Below are 26420 nucleotides of genomic sequence, written 5' to 3' on the forward strand. Positions count from 1 at the left end.
GGAGCACCTGAACTAAGGAGTATGGTGAACCCACCACTGGGGGCAGGCTGTTTGAAACTGACGTGCCTCTTAAACTGGTATTAATTTCCCATGCTAAGATGCCCACTCTTCTTCAGAGTAGACGGAACCTTTACAGTAAAGGCCAGTGTTCCTTTCCCTATGCCCAAGGCAGGTTACAACTCTTAAGAGGCATGGGCAGGACATTTCAGTTACAATGGCTTTTAATAGGGGTTTAAGTTGCAGACATTTCCTTGGGGAGGAGGTATTGGTGTTTTGTTATATTTTACAGAAGGAATGCCAAGTGGCTAATCTTAAGTAAGGGACAACTAGATGATGGCAACCAGAATACCACACCATCTGCATGAGGACATACTAGGAGAGATTATTCTTCAGTACTGTGTGCCCTTCAGGCTGGAGTCCATTTTCTTAGTTACTGGGAGTTTGGAGGAACAGGGAAAATTTCACAAGAGATTTGGCCAAGGACTTGGAAATGAACATGTCAAAGAAACTAGAGGTTAAGTTTATTTACATATACATTCCAGGGGTCAATACTGGCTTAAATGAAGAAAGCCAAAAAAGAAACTGGAACGAAACAAAGTTCTTGACTAAAGATGACAGGCCATTGTACTGCTGTTTCAGTAAACTGGCACAAATCTCTGCTTTAGAAAGTAGAATTTAGCAAGTCAACACTGTTGTTCCTCTTTCCTGGAATGGGTGTAGAGTAGGAGTGCCTGAATTAGTAGTTATGTGTGAAATAAAAGCACACCTAGCAATGGACCTCTTGCTTTGCTGGTATACATAACATTTGCACAGCAACTCACTTTTAAAAGTCAAAGTTTGCCCATTGTGTTTTTCTAGGCTGTGCTTGCAGCCATTGTAATGGTCAATCTCAAAGGAATGTTCAAACAGTTTGGAGATATTGTTCACTTCTGGAGAACCAGCAAGATCGAACTGGTGAGTGAGTTCATGCCAATCAAAGTTTGCCTTCACTATTTTTTTGCATGGCAACTGCTGATTTTGTGCAAAGATATGATGTTTTGTTCAAACAGAGGAAGTAGGTCTGGAAGAATCAAACCAAAGAACTGAGTTCTAGACCTCAAAACTTGTAGCATAAAGAGGCTGAGAAGGTATAAAATATACATGAGACAATATATAGAATTTGTAAGGCTATACCTGTGTGGGAGAAAGTACTTGCTTTCTTCCTTCTCTTGGTAATTCTTAGCAAGCAACAGTATCCCATCTGGTCTCCAAGGGTCCTTTTCTCTCTGAATGAGAGTGAGTTGCCCAGTGGCCAGAGAAAGAACTTGGTGATCCAAGTAAGGCCTACCCTTGTCTGAATGCAGAACAGAGAAATTGATTGCAAATTACCAGGAAAACAACAGGTATGGTTAAAGCATTTTAGGAGCACAGAAGGGGGTAAGGCAACACCTCACAAACCCTTTTTCTGTCCACCCCCTCAGTCCAGGATGCGGCAAGTTTTTAAAACATTCTTGCCATTTGGAAGCTGGCTGTAAGAAATTAAGAAGGGGTGAAGGACAAGCATTTCTGCCATCCAAATAACATTGGAGTCATATATCCACTGTGTTGGTAACCTGTTATTTTGTAATGCTATTTGAGGAGGTAAATAATTCAGAAACAGAGAGACAGCAAAAATACAATGTATAGAAACTTTCCTCATGATGCTGTTTACATGAACAGTTAGATACATGTTGCATATTGTATGAATATGTTTGCAAAATAAGATGGCTTGAGGCATCTGGATTTGAGGTAAGCAAACAGACTCACTTGCCGGCATTGTAAGTCATAATTCATGCTAGGGTTTAAAGCTGTTCAGTCACTGTTCAGGCCTGAATTACCCCACCCCCCACCCCCACTATTGTTTTTGAAGCAAGATGTGAAAATGCCTCAATCTGACCGTACTGACACTAGTCATCTCTTTCATGTTGTCCTTATTGTCTGTATTTGATTCAGCCTAACTACCCTTCTCTTTAGGCCTGTGGAAAAGTAGAGATCAGTAAATAGCTCATTAGATGTTTTGGTTTTCTAATGTTTAGGCTATCTGGATTGTAGCTTTCCTAGCCTCGGTTTTCTTGGGGCTGGACTACGGTCTGCTTACTGCTGTAGGTTTTGCACTGGTTACCATTGTGTACAGAACACAAAGGTGAGGCAAACTCTTTTTTTCCTGTTCCCATTTGAAAGCTATGGTGGGGGAAGTAAAAAAGAAAGGATCTCTTCCTTCTGGGTCAGCTCTCCCTTCTGAGCCAACTGCACATGTGTGTATTTACAGTAACATTTACCTGTAGGTCAGCTTTTGATTTATTAAAACAGAGCCCTCAATTCAATAACAGTTATCTAGTTCAAACAAGATGGTTAGAAATAAAAGAGGGGGAGATCAATATGGCTGGCAAGGTAACTGGCTGTGCTTGTTATTAATAGCTGTTACCTGAACATCTCCCATCAAATTCTGTCCTTTGCTGGAGTAGTTAAGGATAACTGTTAGAAAAATAAATGTTTGCACAGGCCTGCCAGGCTTTGAAAGGATATCTGAATAAGACTAACCAAAATGCAAAGGAGGGCAATAATTCATTATAGTAACCTCCTTGACAATTTTTTAAATTAGTTTTAAAATATGTTCCTTTTATTCCTTTTCTTTTTTATTTCTTTCCTTTCTATCTTTCTCAAACCTGCTTAACAAATGCCTAATTGAATGTTTAGCATTGGTCAGAAACATTACAAACAAATTGGATTTCTGTTTAGAGAAACATTTCGAGGGTCATTTTTGTAGCCTGAGTCACAATCCAGATGATCTATAAAATGACATTTTGGAGTTCAGAAAAACCAGTTTTAATTCCTAAAAAAGAGAAAAGTTCACAATGCTGCCAGCAGCTAGGAAATAGTAAGGTCCTCTTTCTTCTTAGAATGCCTTTTAACAGATGCATCTAAGAAAACCTCCAGTAATAGCAAACTTCTTACACGGGTCCAAGAAAGGAAGGAAGGAGTCAAACAGTCTTAGGTGAGCTGAGTTGCAAGTCTGACTGTCAGAAGTATCTCGAATAAGTTTGTGTAGGCCAACAAGGATGTTGCCATTTACCAGGATCCAGCTTCCAGATATTCCCAGATTGAATAACATCTTTGACAATGTGAGCCAAGTTGTCTTAATAGTGAAAACTGCCATTTTTCTTTAGTCATTGATGGTACTGTACACTTTTGCATAGACTCAAGCAATTTTGTCTCTTTGTAGTTGTGGGAATTTCAGTTAGTAGATGGAATTTCATGGTTGAAGAGGCTCTGCTTTGCTATTTGCTTCTCTGGCTTTTGCAGAACAAACTGTCCTTAAGCTGAACAACCTGTTTGGATTACTATATTCAGACACTGTGATAGGCACACAACTGATGCAAGTCCTGAGAGTGGAAGTTAATTTGCTTCCCTAAGTTATTTGATTAGTTTTAATACAGATTTGATTGGTATCCTATTCTGCTCAAAAGTCCCCAGAGCAGTTCACAGTGTATGTCAATTACAGCTGAATTTAGGGATTTTTTAAAAGCAATTCTCAATTTAAAAATTAAAGTCAGAGAAATAAGGGTGAGATTGCAAAAAAGAATCTTAAAAATGAGTTCCAAGAATTAAAATGTCACCTCAAAACATCTGAGCTATCAGAAAAAACTCCCTCAGCTGGAGAATGTTAGTTATTCTATCCTCAGCTCCCATGACCTATACCCTCTGGCCATCCTAACCCTGCTAACCCTGACCCTAACCCTAACCCTGCGAACCTCCTGTCTCAGACTTACTTCCTGCCTGTTGCTTCCTACTTGGTGGCCTAATAATTCCTTATATACCTTCTGCCTTGTATCTTTCTCCTTTCTCAGCTTACTGGGGTACTTGAGGGTTTTTCCCCATCTGGGGAATTGGCTATTCTATCTGGATAACGTGCCCCAGTCACGAGTTGGCCTTCCAAAGAGATAATGCCCTAGGTCATTTCCTGAGTAAAAGATTACTTTTATGCAGTCTGTCAGTACCATGATTACTTTTGCTTATATTTGTCTACAGTGTACAGTACAGAATCCTTGGCCAGATTCCTGACACAGACATTTACTGTGATGTGGAAGAGTATGAAGAGGTAGGTTGGCATCAGATATCTTTACAGTTCTTAGAATGCAGATAATCGTTGCTCTTTAGAGATGATAATTGAAAGATTCTGTTGTTGAGTTCAATTTTGGGGGGTTCATCATCTGTTTCCCCTCCACCTCATCATCCGTTTCCCATCTAAGGAAATCTAGTGTCAGTCAAACAGTAATCGGGGACCTTCACGTGCATTTCTTTCAGGTCCAATCCACAATGTATTCCGGGATGCTAGAGCCTCTCATGAAAGTTCTGTTAAAAATAGGTTTGGCAAAAATACCAATACACGCCATGAGCAGAATGCTTAATTTTTTTCCTACTTCATTCCTTAGGTGAAAGAATTCCCTGGAATCAAAATATTCCAGGCAAACTCCTCACTGTATTTTGCCAACAATGACTTGTATGTCAGTGCACTGAAGAAAAAGGTGAGCCACCTGGATTCCTTTGTGCTGCTGAAAATATATTTAAAACATTGTAGCAATGAGCCAACTTGTTTAAAAGGGAAACTTGTGCTGTTTATCACTCACTGGATTACATTGCTTCGAAGAATTAGGACTAATAAAAGTAACCTTTCTTCACACAACACGTGATTGGTGTTTGGAATATGCTGCCACAGGAAGTGGTAATGGCCACTAACCTGGATAGCTTTAAAAAGGGCTTAGACAGATTTATGGAGGCGAAGTCGATCTATGGCTACCAATCTTGATCCTCCTTGATCTCAGATTGCAAATGCCTTAGCAGACCAGGTGCTTGGGAACAGCAGCAGCAGCAGAAGGCCATTGCTTTCACATCCTGCATGAGAGCTCCCAAAGGCACCTGGTGGGCCACTGCGAGTAGCAGAGTGATGGACTAGATCCGTGGTGGCGAACCTTTGGCACTCCAGATGTTATGGACTACAATTCCCATCAGCCCCTTCCAACATGGCCAATTGGCCATGCTGGAAGGGGCTGATGGGAATTGTAGTCCATAACATCTGGAGTGCCAAAGGTTCGCCACCACTGGACTAGATGGACTCTGGACTGTTCCAGCAGGCTCTTTCTTATGTTCTCAATCAAGAGACCCCTGAGGTGTTAGCAGAGCCACAGGATCTGCTTGGCTGGGACCTCGCCTGCATCATTGACTGGGGTAGCCTAGCCTGGTTGTCATTGTCATTACAACCTGGTTCCAGGCCCTTAAAGGCCACTTGGCTCAACTTTCATCAGTTATTTTAGTTTCCCAGTCAACCCCTGGATCCTACGCTTCTTAGGCCACATATTTCTCATCAACCATCTGAAGAATAGTCCAGCCATATGGGCATCACTCAAGTGTTTGATCATTTGTTGCAGCTCTAAGCATGTGAGATACATTTTGCTTTGTTTGCAGATCAACAGTTGTTTTACAGATTTAACCCAGGACCACCCTTGCGCTTGTGAGTTTTTGATGAGATTAGTCTGACCTTGCTTTTTTTTCTGTGGTAGACTGGGGTTGATCCCTGTGCAGTATTGGCTGCAAGGAAGAAATCCCAGAAACGACACATCAAGGAACTAAAGCAGCTGGATAAATGTGAGAAGGAAGTAGGCTTGGAACTAGTAAGTGTGGCATGTTTCTTGTTAGCTACAGTTAAGAAATCAAGAATTAACCCCAAGATGGCTATCAAAATTAGATCTTGGTTTGATTACCAGACTTTGTATCCCTCAGAGGGCAGCATAAAGTTGGTGATGTCACAACTTGTGTATGTGCCGTTGCATTTGGTGGTCTTGATTAATGAATCTGTGGATGTTCAAGGAAGGCATCCAAAGGTAAAACAGAAGTCCGGCAGCACCATAAAGACTAACAGTATTCCAGTGTGAACTTTTGGGAGTTCAAAAATAAGACATATAGGATCCTATGTTAGGGTCCCATTTTTGGAAACCTGGGATCTGTAGAAAATCTACTTTGAAGTAAGGAGAAAATGTTGGCTAATTCGCCAAACATGAGTGGAAAGAGAATTCATTATCTTGTGAAAATGCAAGCTTACACATTCCACAATGATATTCAATCACATGTGAGAAAAGGGTTGTGCTACATGGGAGGGGTGTCATCTTTCATGTGATAATTTCACTGTGTGGATCTTGGAAGGAAAAGACACTCCACAGAATCATCAGTGGATTGATCCAAAATATCAACAAAAGGTTTGGGAGGGATCGAACATTTCAGATCAGGAAATACCATCGTGACAAATCTCTGTATAAAAATATTTTAACTGGAATCAGTTTTAAACTCCAGTGTCATTTATACATAGATCAACCCTGTTTCTGAAACTAGTTATTTTTTAGATACAAATTAATCTCTAGAAATGGAAATGAAGTCTGATTTTAAAAGAATGCCTATATTAAAATCTAATATTGTTCTAATCCCTCAAAGACTAGTGATGATATAGAGAAACAGGAAGTGCCAAAGGAGGAAATGTCAGTCAACGGAAGATTCTCAGCCAAGGAAGCTGCAACACAGAACTCTTCTTCTGATGAACTTGAACATTTTATGAAGCCAGGGATCAATGTGCATACCATCATTTTGGATTTTTCACCAGTGAACTTTGTTGATTCAGTTGGAGTCAAAACCTTAAAATCAGTACGTACCATCTGTCATTCCATCCCCACCCCAAACTGAAGGTACCAATTACAAAAAATTGTGCCTTTTAGGGCTTTTACAGAAGAGAAATTCTATCAGACTATGACATTCCAGGTTGAAGAGCTCAAAGCATTAGAACATTGGTTGTGGTGGGTTTTCCGGGCTGTGTGGCTGTGGTCTGGTGGATCTTGTTCCTAATGTTTCGCCTGCATCTGTGGCTGGCATCTGCAGAAGTGTATCACAGAGGGAAGTCTGTTCCACACTGTGTCCAGAGAGAAGGGAATGTTTGGGGTATATATTGTCCATGTCCCAGGGTGGGGAACCAATCAGTAAGTGTTTGGGTAGAACTTGTTATGCAAAGATGCGGTTGATAGTATTGTATTGCAGATGGGGGCTTATCAGTCCAGCGAGTAATTCACCTTTTCACCATTAGAACATTGTCCTATACAATCTTGGACCAGTGGGTGCTTTTGAAATTTTGAGAAAAGGTAGTGGGTGTCAATATGACTGCCATGGTTTTCTGGGACCAGTCACAAAATTAGCACCTTTTTCCAAATGGGTACTCCCTTCAGACTTAAAGGTGGTGTCTTCTGTTTCCTTCTGCACCATCAGCTTCACCAAACCAGGACTGGTTTTTTGCTTTGGCAGAGAATCAAATGGGCCCCAAGAAACCCATTGGCAGGCAGTGTTGAAGATTATTGCCTTAAACATTTCATCAGTCTCTCTCTTCCTTTCTTTGCAGAGTCCAGGTATTCCCAAAATCCAAAAGCTTTTTTCCAAAATTCATTGTGCTGTGGAGCATCAGAGAACTTTTTTATAGCAAGAAAAAACAGTATTCTGGAGAGAAATGTTCTTTTAACAGTTGCTTTTAAGACTTATTCTTCTTGTGTTCTGATTGTGGGGGCTGTTAGACTCAGAAAATTAACCTCAAGTTAATTTCTCTCTGCTGTAGATCATAAAAGAATATGAAAACATTGGCATTTCTGTGCATATAGCTGGCTGCAACGGTAAGCCTATTTTGTTAAGGTGGATAGTGCTCCAGTTTCTGTCCTGTTCATTATGCTGTTATAAATGTATTTTTTTTTCCCTTTCAGGGTCTGTTATGGACAATCTTGTTAGACTGCAGTTCTTTGACAAGCCTACCCAAAGAGACTTGCTGTTTCCCAGCATTCATGATGCTGTACTTACCAGCCAACTGACAGTCATCTCTGCCTCACAGATGCCTTTAGATGCTGACTCTTGTATGCCTGAATTACAGGAGCAGAACTGATTTCATGGAGGCACATGGATGGGTACCTCAGTATGTGTGCAGAGATGGTAGAGCTTCAGACTGTCTACTCAGGGCATGTGAGGTGGCAGCAGGGTGGTCAACTTTCTGCCAGGGAACTGCCTGAGAAATTCCAAGCCTTAATACTCCAAAATTATTTTTATGCTATGAACATCTGAATAAAATTGAACCACCAAGGATTTTTTTCTGCATTTTTTTCTGGTTTCTTTTTTTGTTCATATATGTACAAGTGAAAAATATTGCACTATGTCAGGGAGGGGAAGCAATGTGTGTTACTGAAGAGGCAGATGACCATCTGCCACTGTTACCAAAAGACATTATCTTGCCAAATGCCTGGGTGTTGCATTGTTTAAACATTTTTTTAAAATTTCCAACTAGATGCTATTATATTTATAGCAATTTTTTAAAAAAAGAACCTTCCTGCTGCTGAAAAAGTCTTAATGTTCGATGTTATTTTGTTCCATTTGTGTATTGCCATTCTCAACTGAATCAAGTTTTTGCTCAGTGACCTATATTTATTAGACGATGGATCACTTTCCTATACATTAAGGTTCTATGACTGCACTGAAGCAGACTTTATTCGAAGGGAACAATGACGTTTGAAATGTTTTAAAGAAGATAAACATGAGCAAGTGACAGCTGCTAGTCTTGCTGAGATGCAAATTGTATGGGCACCAGCAAAGACACAAGGTGTGTTAAAGTTCAAGTACCGTATATACTCATGTATAAGTCGAGTTTTTCAGCACATTTTTTGTCCCGAAAAAGCCCCCCTTGACTTAAACACGAGTCAGTTGTATTCAAAAAATATTGTAAGGTTTTTATTTTTGTCAGCCGCCAGGGGGTGCAGTTGTTAAGCTAGCAGCACCAAAATTTCAGGATATCATCAGGTGACACTCCTGATGATACCAGCCAAGTTTGGTGATGTTTGGTTCAGGGGGTCCAAAGTTATGGATCCCCAAAGTGGGTGCTCCCATCTCCCATTGTTTCCAATGGGAGCTAATAATAGATGGAGCTACCCTTTTGAGGGTCCATAACTTTGGATCCCCAGAACCAAACTTCACTAAACCTGGGTGGTATCATCAGGATAATCTCTTGCTGCTACCAGCCAGGTTTGGTGATGTTTGGTTCAGGGGGTCCAAAATTATGGATCCCCAAAGTGCGTGCTCTCATCCCACATTGTTTCCAATGGAAGCTAATAGTAGATGGGGGACTCTTTTTGAGGGTCCATAATTTTGGACCCCCTGAACCAAACTTCACCAAACCTGGGGTGGTATCATCAGGAGGAAGTCTCCTAAAGATACTCCTGGAAATGTTGGTTCTTTTAAAAAGCAGGGTAGTTTTGAGTCACAGTGAGCAGGCATGTTCATTCCAATTTTATTGTAAGATCCATTGTTTAAAACCCTTCCTTACAAAAAGCTTTTTGTACTTTTAAAGTTATTGTTGGGTACCACATATTGTTTTTTTGTTGACCCTCTTTTCCACTTACAGAGCTAGTTTACTGTTTCTCTTTGAAATAAATATTCAAAAACATTTAACCGACTGATGCTTCAATGTAATTTTATTGGTATCTATTTTTATTTTTGAAATTTACCAGTAGCTGCTGCATTTCCCACCCTCGACTTATACGTGAGTCAATAAGTTTTCCCAGTTTTTTGTGGTAAAATTAGGTGCCTCAACTTATATGCGGGTCATAAGAACATAAGAACTAGCCTGCTGGATCAGACCAGAGTCCATCTAGTCCAGCATTCTGCTGATCGCAGTGGCCCACCAGGTGCCTTTGGGAGCTCTCATGCAGGATGTGAAAGCAATGGCCTTCTGCTGCTGCTGCTGTTCCCAAGCACCTGGTCTGCTAAAGCATTTGCAATCTGAGATCAAGGAGGATCAAGATTGGTAGCCATAGATCGACTTCGCCTCCATAAATCTGTCTAAGCCCTTTGTGGCGAAACGGGCTTGCTTTTTGGCTGCAGCAGGCCCTATTTCACACTCCTCTCTGCACACCCCTCAGGAGTGCCACCGACTTTTCCTGGGGAGGGCTAACTTTCTCTCTTTGCAGGCAGCTACTGCCACCACCTGATCATTTGAGGACTGCCTGCTGGGGAAGATCAGGATTTCCCAGCTTTCCTTTCCAACTGCATCGAGGCCCCTGCCTCGAGTTTCCCCTTGGTTCCCCTCTCCTGGGTCTCCACAGGGTAGACTGGGAGATCCTGGAGAGGAAAAAGCTGCTCAGCCTTCCTCTACCTCCTGTTTTGTAAATAGCGTGTCCAAGACAGTAGGGCATAAGTGGTACAGAGAACTTTCCTCCACAGCTAAGGTTTTAAAAAAGTATTTATTAAAAAGAAAATGATTACCATATGTTTTAGCACACACCAGATTTAGCAAGGGTTACAAAATAAAAGGAGATAAAACGCAAAATCTCTCTTTTCCTATCAATACTCAATACATACCCTGGCTAAAGATGGTAGAAAGCAGGGTAGGTCCTTAAAGCTTAAAATGTTGCCATTGGCAAAGAGCTCACATTACCTGGCTGAGCACATAGTCCAGAAAATGGCTGCCACCTTCCCAGTTCAGGCAAGAGCTCTGCTCCCCTCCAGAGAGACCTGAGCCAAGAGACCTCGCCGCTCTCTTCCCTCAATTTACCAGATCCCAGACCCCACCCTCCTTTGACCAGGTCAGGCTGGGTCAAGATATCATTTCCCCCTAGGTCAGGTAGCATTTCCTGATGTTTCTCTGGGATTTCTAAGTCCTCCAAATCTCTGGTACCTGGTTGGAGAAGGAGAGGATGAAAGAAAAAGGAAACGGAAGGGGGGGGGGGGGAGCCATTTCTCCACACCCTTTTTAAAGCTATCCAAGTTAGTGGCCATCACCACCTCCTGTGGCAGCAGATTCCAAACACCAATCACAAGTTGCGTAAAGAAGTGTTTCCTTTTATTAGTCCTAATTCTTCCCCCCAGCATTTTCAATGAATGCCCCTTGGTTCTAGTATTGTGAGAAAGAGAGAAAAATTTATCTCTGTCAACATTTTCTACCCCATGCATAATTTTATAGATTTCAATCATATCCCCCCTCAGACGTCTCCTCTCCAAACTAAAGAGTCCCAAACGCTGCTGCGTCTCCTCATAAGGAAGGTGCTCCAATCCTTCAATCATCCTCATTTCAATCATCCTCATTGCCCTTCTCTGCACTTTTTCTATCTCTTCGATATCCTTTTTTAGATGTGGCAACCAGAACTGAACACAGTACTCCAAGTGCGGTCGCACCACGGCTTTATATAAGGGCATGACAATCCTTGCAGTTTTATTATCAACTCCTTTCCTAATTATCCCCAGCATAGAGTTTGCCTTTTTCACAGCTGCCATGCATTGAGTTGACATTCCCATGGAACTATTAACTAAGACACCCAAATCCCTTTCCTGGTCTGTGACTGATAGCACTGACCCTTGTAGCATGTATGTGAAGTTTGGAATTTTTTGCCCCTATGTGCATCACTTTGCATTTTGCTACATTGAACTGCATTTGCCATTTCTTAGCCCACTCACCTAATTTATCAAGGTCCACTTGGACCTCTTCGCATTCCTTTGTGGTTCTCACCACTCCTATATAATTTGGTATCATCTGCAAACTTGGCCACCACGCTACCCACCCCTGCTTCCAGGTCATTTGTGAATAGGTTAAAGAACACTGGTCCCAAAATGGATCCTTGGGGGACACCACTCCCTACATCCCTCCATTGTGAGAACTTCCCATTTATACCCACCCTTTGTTTCCTGTTCCTCAACCAGTTTTTGATCCATAGGAGGTCTTCCCCTCTTATTCCTTCATTGCTGAGTTTTCTCAACAGTCTCTGGTGAGGAACTTTGTCAAAAGCCTTTTGGAAATCCAAGTAGACAATGTCCACTGGTTCCCCCTTATCCACATGCCTGTTTACACCTGCAAAGAACTCTAGTAAGTTTGTAAGACAGAGTCTTGCTTTGTTGGCTTATACACGAGTATATACAGTAGATGGCTAATGGGAGCCCTGAGGAAAGGAGGATTTCAAAATAGTCCCCTCCTTTTGTTTCCCATTGCAGGAATGAGAGCGTGGCAAATTAGCCAGGTTGAGCTAGCGAACGTAAAGCACTTTTATGTTTTGGTGAATGTCACAGGATACCTAAGCGTGTGTGTAACTCTTCCAATGAAAAGCAATATCATGCAAGTTCCCAACATTCTTGCAAGGCTGATGTATTGTTGGTATTGTTGGACTGCAGCTGTTTTCCAGCTACACACTGTAGTCTTGCTATGCATTGCCAGAATACAAAATGGTGTGGCATTAGGCTGGCTTTTTTCACCACACATGAAGGGAACTAGTGTTACAAATGGGATGATCTAGAGTAGCATGCTGTTCAGGTCTGAGTTCAGAACCTGTTGTACAATTTCACTATTAACAATTAATTTGAACCATCCTTATAAAATAACTCTTGATGTAACTCCAAACCGCTGCAGCTTCAAAATCAAAATGGGTACTGTGTTGGGTTTTTAAGATGGAAAGGGGAGTTATTCTGTTTATTTTCAGCTTACCCACATGCTAGCATTTTCTGTTATATAGTTAAAACCTCTTGATGCAGAGTTGGGGGCATTTACCTGTTTCATAGTATAAGAGGAATTGCTACAACAGATTTCTGGAACTTTTCAAAATGCGTCACAGGCAAGTAACATAGGATGGCTTGGATCCTAAGGTTCTGCTCCATTTAGGGAGGATATGAGGAACTGTTGCCAAGTTCTTCCTTCACACCTACTGTTCCTGAGGACCCAAGCCAATTTTATAACAGATGTGAACTGGTATTTGTATGTCTTAGTTTATCTATAGTATATTTTGTCTAATGCCTATTTGCAGTGCAGCGTTTTTAGTAGCTAACTTTTTTCAAATATTGTCAATTTGCAAAAATGTGAAATAAATGCAGATATTAGACCCTTACATTTGCTGCTGTTCAAGCTTGTGTGTGTGTTCTTGATGTTAAGCCTTTCCCTTACACCAGCTACTGCAAACACCAAGGGTTGTATTTCCTGAAGCTTCTCTTACATACATCATTGTACATTCTGATAGTATAAACTTGGAAGTGATCCCCAAAATCAGAGCGTTCCAATTGTGTACAGAAAATCCCAAAGGCCCCTGGGATTTCAGTAGTTGCTTAGAGCCCAATCCAAGTGGTGGGGAGTGGTGGTGAACTTACCTGCGGAACCAGTGGAGGGAGCCTGGGAGTTGCGGACACAGTGGGGCCTGACCCCAGAAGCAGCCACCATTCCCAAGCTGGAAGGTGGTTCCAGGGGAGAGCCAACCTTAAGTCAGCTTTCACCTGAGGTTTGAGGCCAGGAGCGTGGTGCCCTGGCCTTTGGGCCCAATGGAGGGCTTTCTGGCAGCAGGGGTTTTTGTTTGTTTTTCTCTCCCTCCCCGCACCCCGGAAAGCCCTCTGGGGGTGAGGGGGTGGCCCAGTGGTGCTATCCCTGCCTGCCAAGGGCTCTGGATTGGGCTGCCCATCTCAAATTGTATAAAATAATCTCCCTTTTCCCATTTGAAAGGATCTGTTGTCCTTGATAAGTATATAATGGTGGGATAAGCGGAGTCTTCAGAAGATCTGGTCAAGGCTCACCAAATGTTTAAAATGCTTCTTCTGTCTATAGCAGAGGAAGAAGGGAATGTTTCCAGTACTTGATAATGATCTTTTAGAACCACAGTGAAAAAAAACTGGGTATTTGGTGTATCTTGAGCTGGGGCATCATTTGGGCAATTGGCCCCAGTACCAGTTGTCAGCCAATCAGCCCTGAATCAGTTTCCTGCAGCCAGCACCCTAGTGTTAGCCCGTGGCTCAGGCTGAAATGAGCAAGCTGAAAAGACCCGGGGCATTCAGCAAGCCACTCCCTGCCAAGGTGCACCATCCAATTCCATGCTTGTAGGGTTTATTTTCTATGTGGCTATCCTTTGCTATAATGGTAGGGGGGGTCACTGGTTAACAGGAGCTAATGGGGTTCTACTGTTAAAAAGAGCTGCTGCCATTGGCTGGGGAACATAGGGTAGGTAGGTCACACAGAGTGGGCTTACTGCATGACCAAAAGCAGTCCTCATACTACCTCTTCCTTATTTGGCTAGTAGGAGTAGACAGGAATTAAAACCCAGTTTGGTCTAAACCAGTGGTGAAATGAAGCTTCCTGAACGGCTCTGACTAGCTAGATCTTGGAAGTTAAGAACAGCTGGCCACAGAAGGCAATTGCAAACCATCTCTGCTTATTTCTTGCCATAAAAGAAGCAAGTAAGATTATCATATTCTGCCAAACACTTTCAACCAGAGAAGTGGGAAGGAGTTAAGTACACAAACCCCTGGAATTTAACATTAAGGACACAGAGCTCAATTACCATCTTTTACTGACTACAACAAAAAAACTGAATTAGTAAATAACTTACACTCTGTAGCTTGGAATGTTCCATTTATTTCTATACACTCACCTAGGTTATATCACATACACATCAAATTACTTAGGGTATTACCTTGTGAGAGGATAACAATTTGAAAAGACCTTTGGAGTTGGCCAAGATTAGTTGTAAGTCATGTAGCGAGGGGTGGCGCTGAACTTGGCATACGACTTAATGACTTTGTTCACAGCCTCCAAGAAGTCTTTTTCAGTGGCAATTTTTCTTCGTGCCCTGATAGCGAACATACCTGCCTCTGTGCAGACACTCCGGATTTCAGCACCTTTTAAAGGAAAGGGAAGTGGATTTCGTGGCAACTCTGAGCAATCTCCCCAGCACAAAACAAAGTAAAATGTAGGCTATGCTTACCAGTGCTATTCGGACACAGTCGTGCCAGCAACTCAAAACGTATGTCTCTTTCAACACTCATTGAGCGAGCGTGTATCTTGAATATGTGAGTTCGTCCCTAAAAGAGATTCAGATTACAGTTAGGAGCTGAAGAATACAGTGAATTGCTTTGCAAACAGATCTCCTGAAGAGAATTTCTGATAAAAGTCAGAAGGCTTGCACCCGGCTTCCTATTAATCAAATTCTTGTGGGGGTTTTTTGTTTGTTTGCAATTCTTAGGGAGCCCCTACAGAGTTATTTTCAGTTCAGTTCTAATAAAAAGGAACATTGCTTAGTACAAAAGTAAAACTGTTCTAACCTCCAGATCAGGTAGACTAAACTCAATCTTCCTGTCCAGCCTACCAGGCCTCATCAGTGCCGGGTCTAAGGTGTCGGGTCTGTTGGTCGCCATTAGAACTTTAATGTTGCCTCTAGGATCAAAGCCGTCCAGCTGGTTTATTAATTCTAGCATGGTGCGCTGGACTTCATTGTCTCCTCCAGCCCCATCATCAAAACGAGCTCCTAAGAAAAGGGTGCAAAATGTTAAGTGTCACTGAAAAAGAGAAGCTATTTGGCAAGATGCAATTCCAAGCCACGTTCATCAAAGGCAGGTGATGACCAATGTTGTCTACTGATGGCAAAAGGAAAACTCAAAGTACCATTAGGAAGCTGTGTTGTTAGAGAACATCAGTCACAAGTTCCTTGTTCCCTGAACATGCCACGCTGGCATTGCTGAGCCCAAGAGACAACTTGCTCCCCACATTTATTTGTGTGGCTCTCTGCCCCATCACACAAATTTTACCTGGGTGGGGAGCATCTCATATAGGACTGTCCCTCAGAATGGATTTTTACATGCAGAAACTCAGGGGAGTCCAAATAAATTCTTAATTACATGAAATTCTTGTTGGTCTCTAAGGTTCTACTGAACAGAAATCTAACTGTTCTACTAAAGACCAACATAGCTATCCACTGAAACTAGTATAAATTAAAACACTGCTTACTTGTGTTTGGAAGCAAATCTTTTTAATTACCTACTGACAGCATCTGAATAACTTGGTACCCTATATTGTGCTGGCACTGCTAGTACCCTTCTTGAGAGTGAGGATAAGTCTTTAGCCACTTTTATTACTTTTCATCTTGTATTTTCACCATGGAAAGAACCAGAGACAACTTTTTAAAAACTTGAATTCAAAAAACCTGATAGAGATTGTTGTAACACTTTTTAATTGCCAATTTACAACACACACACACCCCACACACACACATCAAAGGGAGGGAAATGGTGGTTCTATCCACAGGACTGGAAAAAACCCAAGCTTTCCCAAATGCACAGCAGCCATCCAGGGTTTGCTGTGGTCTTTTTCAAAACTTTGTAGCAAAGCAGGTATGGGAAAGATCAGAGAAAAGTTTTGGAAACCCTGGAAGGTGCATGAATGCAATACAATGCTATGAGAAAGCAAGAAAAGGCCAACTTCCTTACAGAACTGAATCTGGAGCAAATAACCTATGTGGATACAGCCTTTAAGTGAACAGGGGGGTGGGAGAGAAATATTCCAGAATAATGATACATGGGGAAGAAAGAGGATAACACTATGGCTTTCGCTGTTTTATGAAAAAAATGGGACACTGGCATTTAATACTGCATTAGATTTTGAACAAGCACTATACATATGTGGATACAAACCTCCAATGGCATCAATTTCATCAAAGAAGATCAGGCAAGCCTTTTTTGTCCTGGCCATTTCAAATAACTCCCGAACCATTCGAGCACCCTGTTATATACAGAGAGAGGGATACCAGTTTATTTTACTATAAGCTAAGTGTCATGGAAGTTAGATTGTAAAAGCAAACACTGAAGATTTCCAAGTATTTCTATCATTCTCAAGAGCTCAAATACACAAATTCTTATGAAATCATTCTAGTTGCATTCAGCCCATGTCAGAAGTCACTACCAAATTGTGCTGACAGCTTATTACACCACACACACAGTCACGAAAACATAAGGTTCTAAATCCAAACAGGACTGCCATAGAACAAGAAAACGGGCCAACAAACCCAAGTTTCAACTGTATTACAGAAGAGCAGTTTCACAAAGAGGACCCAAATCAAAAACACAAACCTCATTTTTATGCAATTAGCTGCATGTAAATACAACACAAACAGACATTCAGTAGACACAGCAAAGTACAGTTTAGGCTGTTCTTGTTAAGACATGTCATCTCCCCCATCCTGAAACTTGCTCCCCGTTTAATTACCTCTCCCACATATTTTTGCACAAGCTCAGATCCAATCACACGGATGAAACAGGCATCAGTCCGGTTAGCAACAGCACGAGCACAAAGGGTTTTGCCTGTCCCAGGAGGACCAAAGAGAAGCACTCCTTTGGGGGGCTCAATCCCAAGATTGACAAAACGTTCTGGCTGCAGCGGGAACAAAAAAGAGAGCAGCAGGTTGTTCAAAGTTGATTTAAAGACATCAGGCCACAAGGATCAGTCCCTATTCTAGCAGTAAGACCAACAACATACCCCACAGGAGCCTGAAACATATTAGATCAACAGCTCTGTGACAAACCCATCAACTATCGTTTATGGAGGAAGAGAACAACCTGAGAGGAAACTCAAAGGGTGAGACAGATCTGATGGAACCAGAAAGTACTCATCCAAGTGCCAAACCCCAACCCAACAACACGAGTAGAGAGAGTTGCACAAGACTGCTCCCTTCTTGGAACAGCTAATCTTACCTTCCTTCAGATTTAGTCAGTGGCAGTACAATACTCACTTAAATGCAAAACTAGGGTTTTTCCCCAAGATATACTATCCAAAAGGGAATGGCCGTCTTCCTTTTGAGAAAATGTGGTATATTTTATAACGCATTACTAGAGAGCAATAATAGGGGGAAACTGTCTCTTTCACACACCACCTATATGGGCATGCCCACTACTGTAGAAGAAGAATTGCTGGAGTAGCAAAAGCTGAAACCAAAATAAATGTCTTCAAGATGCTACTGGACTTCTATGTTTTTTCTGAATTCACACAGCAATTCTTATGTCCTCCACAAACAAACCCATCCAGAGCCTGAGGAAGCAGGATGCCATTCTGCCATTCAGCCTCCAGAGGGCTTTCAGCCGGTGCGGGAGATGAGAACAGCAACAAACATTCCCTGACAGCTATAAGCCATGGGACTGGGTGGACTTACCCTACCCTATTGGATGGCAAAAGTCCTCAGTGCTGGCTACAGCACTGGCAGCCTGAAAGTCCGGTTGGGAGCAGGCTAATGTCATTGGCTCCTCTCCTTAGGAACACCCCGTTCCGTCTCCCCTGCTCAGGCGCCCACTCAGACATGAACGCAGGGGGGAGTACCAGTCACCCTCCAAGGTTGGATGCCAAGGAGGTCTGCAGTGCCCGCCTGCCTCCCAGGTTGCCCACCATGCTGCCAAATGTGCCAGCAGGATGGCCATATGCACCAATGAGAATTTGCACCAGCTCCAAAGAACCACACACACACACACCCCTTTTGGATGGGGCTGTAAGTCTTTCCAGAAAGAATGTTACTTCTGGAATGGCTTTACATTCCTCTGCTATCTACAAGGAACTGTAACAGCCTATATATGAGGAGGGAGAAACCATTTGATACTTACATGAAGCAAGGGTGTTTCTACCACCTCTCTAAGTTTCTCAATTTGTTCTTTGCAGCCCCCAACATCGCTGTAAGTGACATCAGGTTTTTCCTCTACCTGCATAATAAAGAGATATGTACACAAAGCCTTTTAATCTTTGCTATGGAAAGTTTTACCAGTACTATGGAAGAATATTAGAAGTTACAATGAAGATGTTAAATTACAAAAGTGAAAAAACCTGCATCATAGAAATGGTCCTCACCTGCATCATAGTAACAGTTGGGTCAATCTTTGGAGGAAGAGGAATATGGATCTGGTATTTGTTTCTGTCGACGCTGTGAAAAATTGATTGAAACGCTGTAAAAAATTTCAATGCCCTACCAAACCTTGAAAAAATAATGCTTATGAGATACAGGGGGAATGAAATAAGATCTAACCTTTCAGTTAGATCTTAAAGATGGGGGAATCCCTCTCCACCTCCCTTACACTGCTGTCTGCCACCGTAGTCTACATAGGCTCAAAGGCAGCAGAGAGATGAATGCTGGCCTTGGCCTGGCCAGGCTCAGCATACAGCTCTGTTTTACCACCTCCCAAAAGCCCACATGGACTTTGGAAATGACCAAGAGTCAAATGCTGGACTTGGCTGAGCTCTGAGTTCAGCTCTGACTTGCTGCCTATAACATCCATGTGGACTTCAGAAACTTGGGATTTGAATCAGGTTTAACAGACCTGGAAAACTTTGAATGATTTTAAAAAGTTGGAAAAAACCCCATACCGATATAGATGTTTGACTTTTTTCAGTTTTTTAAATGTCTAGGTCTTTTAAGCCCGAATTCAAAAAATAAATTTAAAAATAGTCACAGCCCTACTGCACAGCAATGTATTAAAAGACACAGAATTAAATGGGTGTCTTATCCATTTCCCTCCTCATATACCCCTTCTTTCTAAGGCCATTATGCCTCTTCTCCCATTATAAACATTTAGTACCAGTTCACAGTTGGTTATTAGCCCTTGCCACCTTCATACTGTTCAGCTGGATGGGCATTACTCCAGATGAAGTCCACACCCTGATTTCTGACTTATTCTCCTTAACAATCCATTCTAATGGCCACTGCGTACTGATCTAGTTAACTAGTGTTCGTTTTATAACCTAGTACTCTGTGCTCACCATGCTTGCAATAAAAATGTCAGTTGGCAAAGACAAAGCAGCCACAGGGATCATGCAACCCCAAAAGGTTTACACTGCTTACCCATCTGGGCAAAGCTGCTGGTTTGACCTTTAAAGCATACATACACTGACGGCTGTTCATCCAGAACAGGGGTCTGCAACCTGCGGCTCTCCAGATGTTTATGGACTACAATTCCCATCAGCCCCTGCCAGCATTGGCCATGATCCAGAAGAACCCCATGAAGAATCCAGAAGAACCCCTGATCCTTCATACCCCTTTGTTGTGCATTTCAATATCTCCGGAAGAGGCTTTCTTTTGAGCACTCCTCCCATTAAAGAACAGTGCATTGCAAAAAGACTACATTGACAGTCTTAGATGGAGAAACCCTAATTCTAAAAATCCTTGCTCCAGGGATCTGTATTCAACAGTCTTCCTCCATGTTGGCTTTTAGAAGGTAGGAGAAGACTATTTTATTTTGAAAGTGATTATTGGTCACATGTTGATAATTAGACTGAGGAGCTGTTTTATTCCTTGCCTTGTACAATCTTTGATTTTTTTTCTAACACACTGCATTTTATTAATGGTATGAGCTGCTATATGCTCATATTCACTATATGCTTTCTTGTAAAAATCCAGGCAACTTTCCTCTGGAGCAGTATGGTGACAAAAGTAAAATTAAAAGTATTTTCTGCAACTTCAGTCCTCAGTTATTGATCCAGCATTTAATGAGAAATTGTTTCTATCCACTCACCCAACTCTCATTCCCTCTTCAATGTCTGTAGGGGCCACCTGATCACTGAGATCCACCACAAATTTGGCAAATTGCTTAACATTGATAATATACTTTGGGTCTTCAGAATCTGCATTAATTATTTTGGTACACCTAGCCAGAAGAAAAGAATCAGCATTACTGTCATATTAATTTATAATCTTCCTTTCTCAGTGAGTTTCAAGACTGATTACCAATATGATAGAAAAGTTTTAAATCAGTGTGGATTACAAAATTCAGCAAGCATATTGGATGATGTAACGTTCTGCATCAAATGGCAAAGATCCCTAATAACACAAATTAATTAAGTTGGGTTATAACTGTAGAACAGTAGAAAAAAACACAAAATGCATGTAAAAATATCTGTTTAAGGCACAAAGAATCAAGTGTATGAAGGACTTCACCCCTAATAAAAGTCAACTCCTGAATTGATCTCTTACCCTGCAGCTTTGTTCCTTCTACAAGGATGCCATTGAGAACATCCGTTTTATACATTTTGTAAAATAATGACTCAGCTGGGCATTATTCACACTCACACTGATTACTCAATTTCTACTACTGTTGCCTAAGCAACTAATGCAAATTACTCCCTTATACAGTAATTCTGCCTCTTAACCTATGACATCAGCCCTATCATGAAACCTTAATTATTTGAAGTATAATTATTTGAACCTTAAGTATTTGAAGTGTAAATTTTATTGATCAAGGTCACAAATACTTTGGTCTTAATATCTGCATCACTTCAGACTGGTGAGCTGCATGTCAATTTTCTAAGGATCTCAACTATGGCAGGATGAAACATACACGGAATTGACAGACAGGGAAGTAATTTCTGAGGCAAAAATCTGTGTGAAGATTTTAGCCATGATGGTCATCCTGAAACACCTTGTTATGCTGGAAGCTGCCCTTCCACTTGGACTACAAGCCACTAAATGTGCAACTGAACAGCTGTGCACCTGCAGCTAACAGGCCGAAATGCCTGCCTACCTGGCCACTTGCAGAGGTTGCTCACTTTGCAGGGTTTGCTTATCTGCTGCCAGATCCCAGAGGGCAGGGGGAGCCAACCCCGTGTCCGACTCCTTAATGCCTGCAAGGACAGGAGGGGAAAAAATAATGTAGTAGCAATAGTGACACTCAGGTCAATGTTATATAGCTCAGGTATGCTTTGCAGGAAAAAAAAGACAACTTCTTTGTAACACTCATTATATTCTCCATGACAGACTTTCAGATCCTGCAGAAACACTATTTCAGAGGGAAATACATGGAAACAGAAAGTCAGCCACCTTTTGCTAATAATGATGATTTTCGTTATGCCTTCTCTAAGAATCCAAACTGACAGCTACCTGGGCGATGAGCAATGGTGACTTGGTTATAGTTGGTCATTGAGTTCATTTCTCTCAATTTCTACACCGATATTCCAAGTGCTTTATGAGGCTTTGCTTCTGCACAGTTTCCTTCTCCATTTCCCCCTATTTCCCCCTCTTGTTTTGATCAGAAACTCCCCGACCCCCCCAATCCTGGACAGCTTGTCCAAATCCCCTCTTTGATACAGAGTTTTTTCCCTGGGAGTGGCTGGAACCCAATTTAATGAAAGTGGCATTTTTGTGTTCAAGAATTGCACCCTCAAGAGATGTGACAATTTGTACAGTCAAATGTAACATGAGAGAAAAATGATTCCAATAGATTCCTGGGAAATACATACCTGTGAGCTCATTGATCTTCTTAAGTAGCTGCTGAATGTCATCTTCTACTTGTTTGATCTGCCTTGAATAAGTGCTCTGACCCTGGTCATATAAAAAAATTAAAGGTACAAGGTTCAGGAAAATCATGGAAAACATGTGAGCAAATACGTCATCCAGTTATAATCAAAACCATCTTTTCATAATTAAAGAGCTAACCTATCTCAAAATTCATATTGGAGATCAACAAAGAGTCAGTGTGAGAAAGCCCATGTATAACTGAAGATATACAACTAAATTTTACTATTAATGGAAGTAATGTTAATAAGTAAATATCCCAACACTGGTTGTTATGAGACCTTAATCAGGAAATAGCTCAAATGAGGTGACACAATAAGTAAATATACATAGGAGAATACCTGAATGATTGTTTTAGTCTACTGGCAGAAATCGAAGCATGGTTTGTACTTACAATTTTTCAACACTATCACTTTCCATTACGAAAATACTTTTATCTCATTAAAAACTTCGTCCGTGTTTCACTCTTTTCTGATTATTCTAACTTCCCATCTACTTCTCTAACAGCCAAATCCAAAGGGCTGCAGCAGCTGGGGGGAGGGGGGGCAACCGCTACTGCTCAGCCACGCCAGCTCCAGAAGGGATCCAGACAGCGTGGGGAAGCAGAGAAAAGAAGAAAATCCCCATCTGTCTGAAAAGCCTCCATTGCAGCAAATGGACTTACACCACCCTTTTGGTTGACATAAGTCCTAACTCCTACACTTAGAGGCATTCTCAGACCAAAAGGCTGGTGGAAGCCGACTAAGGTTGGCTACACCCCAGGAAACACCCTTAATAGGCCCCCAGCTGCACCAGTGGTCAGGTTTAGGCTGGCACAGCTCCAGGTCAAGTCCTGTGGAGCTCCATGACACCTGCCGGCCTCTCTGTTTGCCCTCCGCGTCGAAGAGGCACAAGCACTTCCATGTCAAACTGCATCTGCGTCAGTAGCAAACAGCTGCAGAGCCCTAAACTGTTACTTCCTACTGCAACTGGAAGCAGTTCTTCAAGATCTCAGGCAGATTTATTTTCCCAGCCCAGTAACCCGAAGTCACTTGAATAGGAGATGCTAAGTAACCTTTTGCATGCAAAACATATTATCACTACCACTAAGCTACTGCCTTGAAACAAGTACAGATGAATGTTATAGAACAGAATGCCAAAGTAGGATTGCAGATCAGCATCAAGAAGACAAAAGTAATGGCTACTGTAATGAATTATATATTTTCAAGGTTGACAATAAAAAAATTGGCATTGTTAAAGATTTGAAACTCTTCAGTCATCAACCAAAAGGGAGACTGCAACCAAAAGATCAGAAGTATACTGAAACTGGGAAGGGGAGCCACAAAGAAACAAGAAAAGACGATTAAGGGAAGGGAGTGCCACTTAAGATCAAGATCACGATAATTCATACTATGGTATTCCCAATCACTGTGTATGGATGTGGAAGCTGGATAGTGGTGAAAACTGGACAATAACGAAAATGTATTCATTTGAAGGATGGAATTGAAGAAGAGTTTTATAGATATTATGGACAACCCAAAAGGCAAAATTGGTTTTAGATCAAATCAAGCCTGAACTCTCTCTAAAAGCTAAAATGACTAAAATAAGGTTATTGTACTTTGTTCACATAAAAACACATCATAAGACATCATAAGACAAGACTCATCTGAAAAGAGGATAACACTAGGGAAAGGTAAAGTAAGCAGGAAAAGGACCCAACGGCAGATGGGCTAGCTCAGGGGTAGGGAACCTGCGGCTCTCCAGATGTTCAGGAACTACAATTCCCATCAGCCTCTGTCAGCATGGCCAATTGGCCATGCTGGTAGGGGCTGATGGGAATTGTAGTTCCTGAACATCTGGAGAGCCGCAGGTTCCCTACCCCTGGGCTAGCTCAAGCGAGGAAGCCATGGCCTTCAGTCTGAAAGACCTGAGCAAGGCTGTTAACAACTGGATAATTCATCAGTTGGAAGTGACTGGAGGCATATAACACACACAAGCTACAGCCTTGCTCAGTCCTTGCTTGGTTTAGATCAGGGGTAGGGAACCTGCAGCTCTCCAGATGTTCAGGAACTACAATTCCCATCAGCCCCTACCAGCATGGCCAATTGGCCATGCTGACAGAGGCTGATGGGAATTGTAGTTCCTGAACATCTGGAGAGCCACAGGTTCCCTACCCCTGGTTTAGATGAGTGGCCTATACTATCACTTCAGAACTTAAAAACCTCATTTGTAGGTATCGGTAGCAGCTTGTGCATATGTGGACATACCTTTAGAATTTGTAGTTTATGGGCTTGAGTCTCTTCACATCTTTTTAATTCTGCAAATTAGACATCTGATTACAGCAGTCTGCTTGCCCTGCACTGTACATGAAGACCCACCCTCACCTTTTGGACCCATTTCTGGAAAGTGTCGTTTTCAAGCATTCCATTTGCACCTTACAAGATGAATTTTTATCTGAGAATGGCTTTTTGCTAATTGAAATTTTCACTAATATGAAAAGCTGGCAGCTACCAAACATAGGAACTGATTTAAGCAAAATCACTTTGGGCAATATAGATATTTACCAAACCCTTCGGTGTAAACACTTCTTGAATTTAACTGAATAGGATACTTACATAGGTTTTCAACAGGGCAATATCGCCTTCATCCAAAGCTGAAAGAAAGTGATACAAACCCAGATTACTTTAAGGCTTCTGCTTTTCAACAGATTAAAATTAAAGCCTCCCCCACCCAGGAACAGAATCCCTCAGAACTTTTCATCAACTACTAGACAAAATCAGCTCTGTATAAGATGCAGTACTTTTTACTTATATTTATAGTCCATCTTTATCACTGAAACATAATGCAGATTACGCAATGTTATGAGACGTCTAATAAGCAATGTACTCAGATTACAGAAATCTGAAACTAAAACAGAATATTAAAACAAACAGAAGACACAAAACTGGAATTACATTGTTAGATATGATAGTGAAAATCAGCAACATACCAGCAAAAAATAATGCAAAAGGGTTGCTCTAAACAGATAATAAATACATCCTGTGCACAGTGATGTAGTTCATAGTTCCTTTTCCTTTATAAAGCACCTTCATGAACATATTCTAGTAAAGTATAGCCCCATGACCTTCATGAAAGCATGGAAAACACTGAAACAGTATGCTATGGTGGCAGACCTAAAAATGTTTACTAACAAGAAAATTCCACTTTGGTCACAACATCGAATGCTCTAAAAAATTATACAAACATTATGAAGTCGATGTTCAAAACAAATTGGTATACTAGGAGATTTCGAGATAACTATAACCCTGAATTGAGAGTAAGGGCCCATTGAACGCAACGGGTTTAAATGGGAGAAAACACAAGTCGCAGATCACCATTGTGGGGTAGGTGGAATGAACCGCGGGCCTAGAAACAACGCATGAGCAGAGGAACCCCAACAGCGCCCCAAAAAGGGACTCCGCGGGGGTGCCGCTTCCTCCTGAAGACACCCGATTCAGCGGGGCCCAGGCAATGCTCTCACCGCGGATGGGCTTGTCCTCTTTCTCCTCTTCTTTGGTTTTGCGCTGATCGGCGCCCAGGTAGTCCGGCATTACGAAGCCCCTAAGAAACCCGGGAGTTGCGAACCTTCCTCGACCACCGGCTACTACGCATGTGCAAATTGGGTATTACACAGCAACTCGTTCTTCCGCGCCAAGAGAGGAAGTTGCGTAAAGAGTGGGCGCCAACTTCCCTGTTTGGGGGTGGGACGAAGGAGTTGTATGAGGAACCGGGGGAATCATCCAGCCAGCGTAACTGAAAGTCGCCGTTGGCCTACAAAGATAGACATTGTTGTTCCCCAACCTTTGTCAGGCCACTTCTGAACTGTGGCGGGAATGATAGGAGCTTCCCTGAAGTCCTTGCGACAGAGACTAAACTCCTTATAATAGTGCTTTCAGCTTCTCTGTCATGCAGAAACTCCCTCACCATGTTGAGTTGTACGTCCAAGAGATGCTGTGGTCTAATTGAGCAGGTTTGCAGTGTACCTGAGCTAATTACCATTGTAGAGAACAGCTGCCCCCCCCCCCCGCCAAATCTGTTTCAACCTGAAGCAAAAATTTTTTACAAAGCATTAATATAAAAATGGAAATATGTAAACCTTTAAAGAAAACACTCAAGAAATAGAGCAATCAGCACGTTAAAAACAGCACCCACAATCTATTCTGAGAAACCAAAGAGCATGCCTTTTGTAGTTTTAACAGGCCACTATTGTACAGGGGAATGCCACACAATCTGAAATTTGTCATGAATATTTTTATCCTCTAAGATTCT

The 26420-nt window shown here is 41.8% G+C and overlaps 2 protein-coding genes across 2 annotated transcripts in view; one reads left to right on the plus strand and one right to left on the minus strand.

Annotated features, from left to right (window-relative positions):
• SLC26A5 (solute carrier family 26 member 5) overlaps positions 1-8927 on the plus strand; it is a 41546-nt gene extending 32619 nt beyond the window's left edge. Inside the window, exons 12-19 of the mRNA XM_048502030.1 lie at positions 859-954; positions 2055-2161; positions 4048-4117; positions 4452-4544; positions 5577-5687; positions 6502-6708; positions 7661-7715; positions 7803-8927. Of these exons, the coding sequence (XP_048357987.1) occupies positions 859-954; positions 2055-2161; positions 4048-4117; positions 4452-4544; positions 5577-5687; positions 6502-6708; positions 7661-7715; positions 7803-7978 (915 nt within the window). The 3' untranslated portion in view covers positions 7979-8927. The remainder of the gene's footprint in view (positions 1-858; positions 955-2054; positions 2162-4047; positions 4118-4451; positions 4545-5576; positions 5688-6501; positions 6709-7660; positions 7716-7802) is intronic.
• Positions 8928-14435: 5508 nt separating this feature from the next.
• PSMC2 (proteasome 26S subunit, ATPase 2) lies at positions 14436-25791 on the minus strand. Its single transcript, XM_048501025.1, has 12 exons — positions 25633-25791; positions 24728-24765; positions 22079-22160; positions 21364-21463; positions 20359-20490; positions 18701-18773; positions 18460-18555; positions 17078-17242; positions 16507-16594; positions 15142-15344; positions 14805-14901; positions 14436-14718 (listed from the first exon to the last, which is right to left on the minus strand). The coding sequence occupies exons 1-12, from the start codon at positions 25700-25702 to the stop codon at positions 14561-14563; spliced, it is 1302 nt and encodes a 433-aa protein (XP_048356982.1). The 5' UTR covers positions 25703-25791; the 3' UTR covers positions 14436-14560.
• Between the last annotated feature and the right edge of the window lie 629 nt (positions 25792-26420).

Source organism: Sphaerodactylus townsendi, linkage group LG06, assembly GCF_021028975.2.
Source record: "Sphaerodactylus townsendi isolate TG3544 linkage group LG06, MPM_Stown_v2.3, whole genome shotgun sequence".
Taxonomy (NCBI): domain Eukaryota; kingdom Metazoa; phylum Chordata; class Lepidosauria; order Squamata; family Sphaerodactylidae; genus Sphaerodactylus; species Sphaerodactylus townsendi.

Bases quoted from the DNA above. Each gene is read 5' to 3' on its own strand.
- PSMC2 (XM_048501025.1), bottom strand. From the start codon at position 25,702: ATGCCGGACTACCTGGGCGCCGATCAGCGCAAAACCAAAGAAGAGGAG. The intron at 16,595-17,077 runs GTAATTAAACGG...TGTATATAACAG, and splicing joins TGCAAAAATATGTGGGAGAG to GGTGCTCGAATGGTTCGGGA. The intron at 14,719-14,804 runs GTAAGCATAGCC...TTCCTTTAAAAG, and splicing joins ACTGTGTCCGAATAGCACTG to GTGCTGAAATCCGGAGTGTC.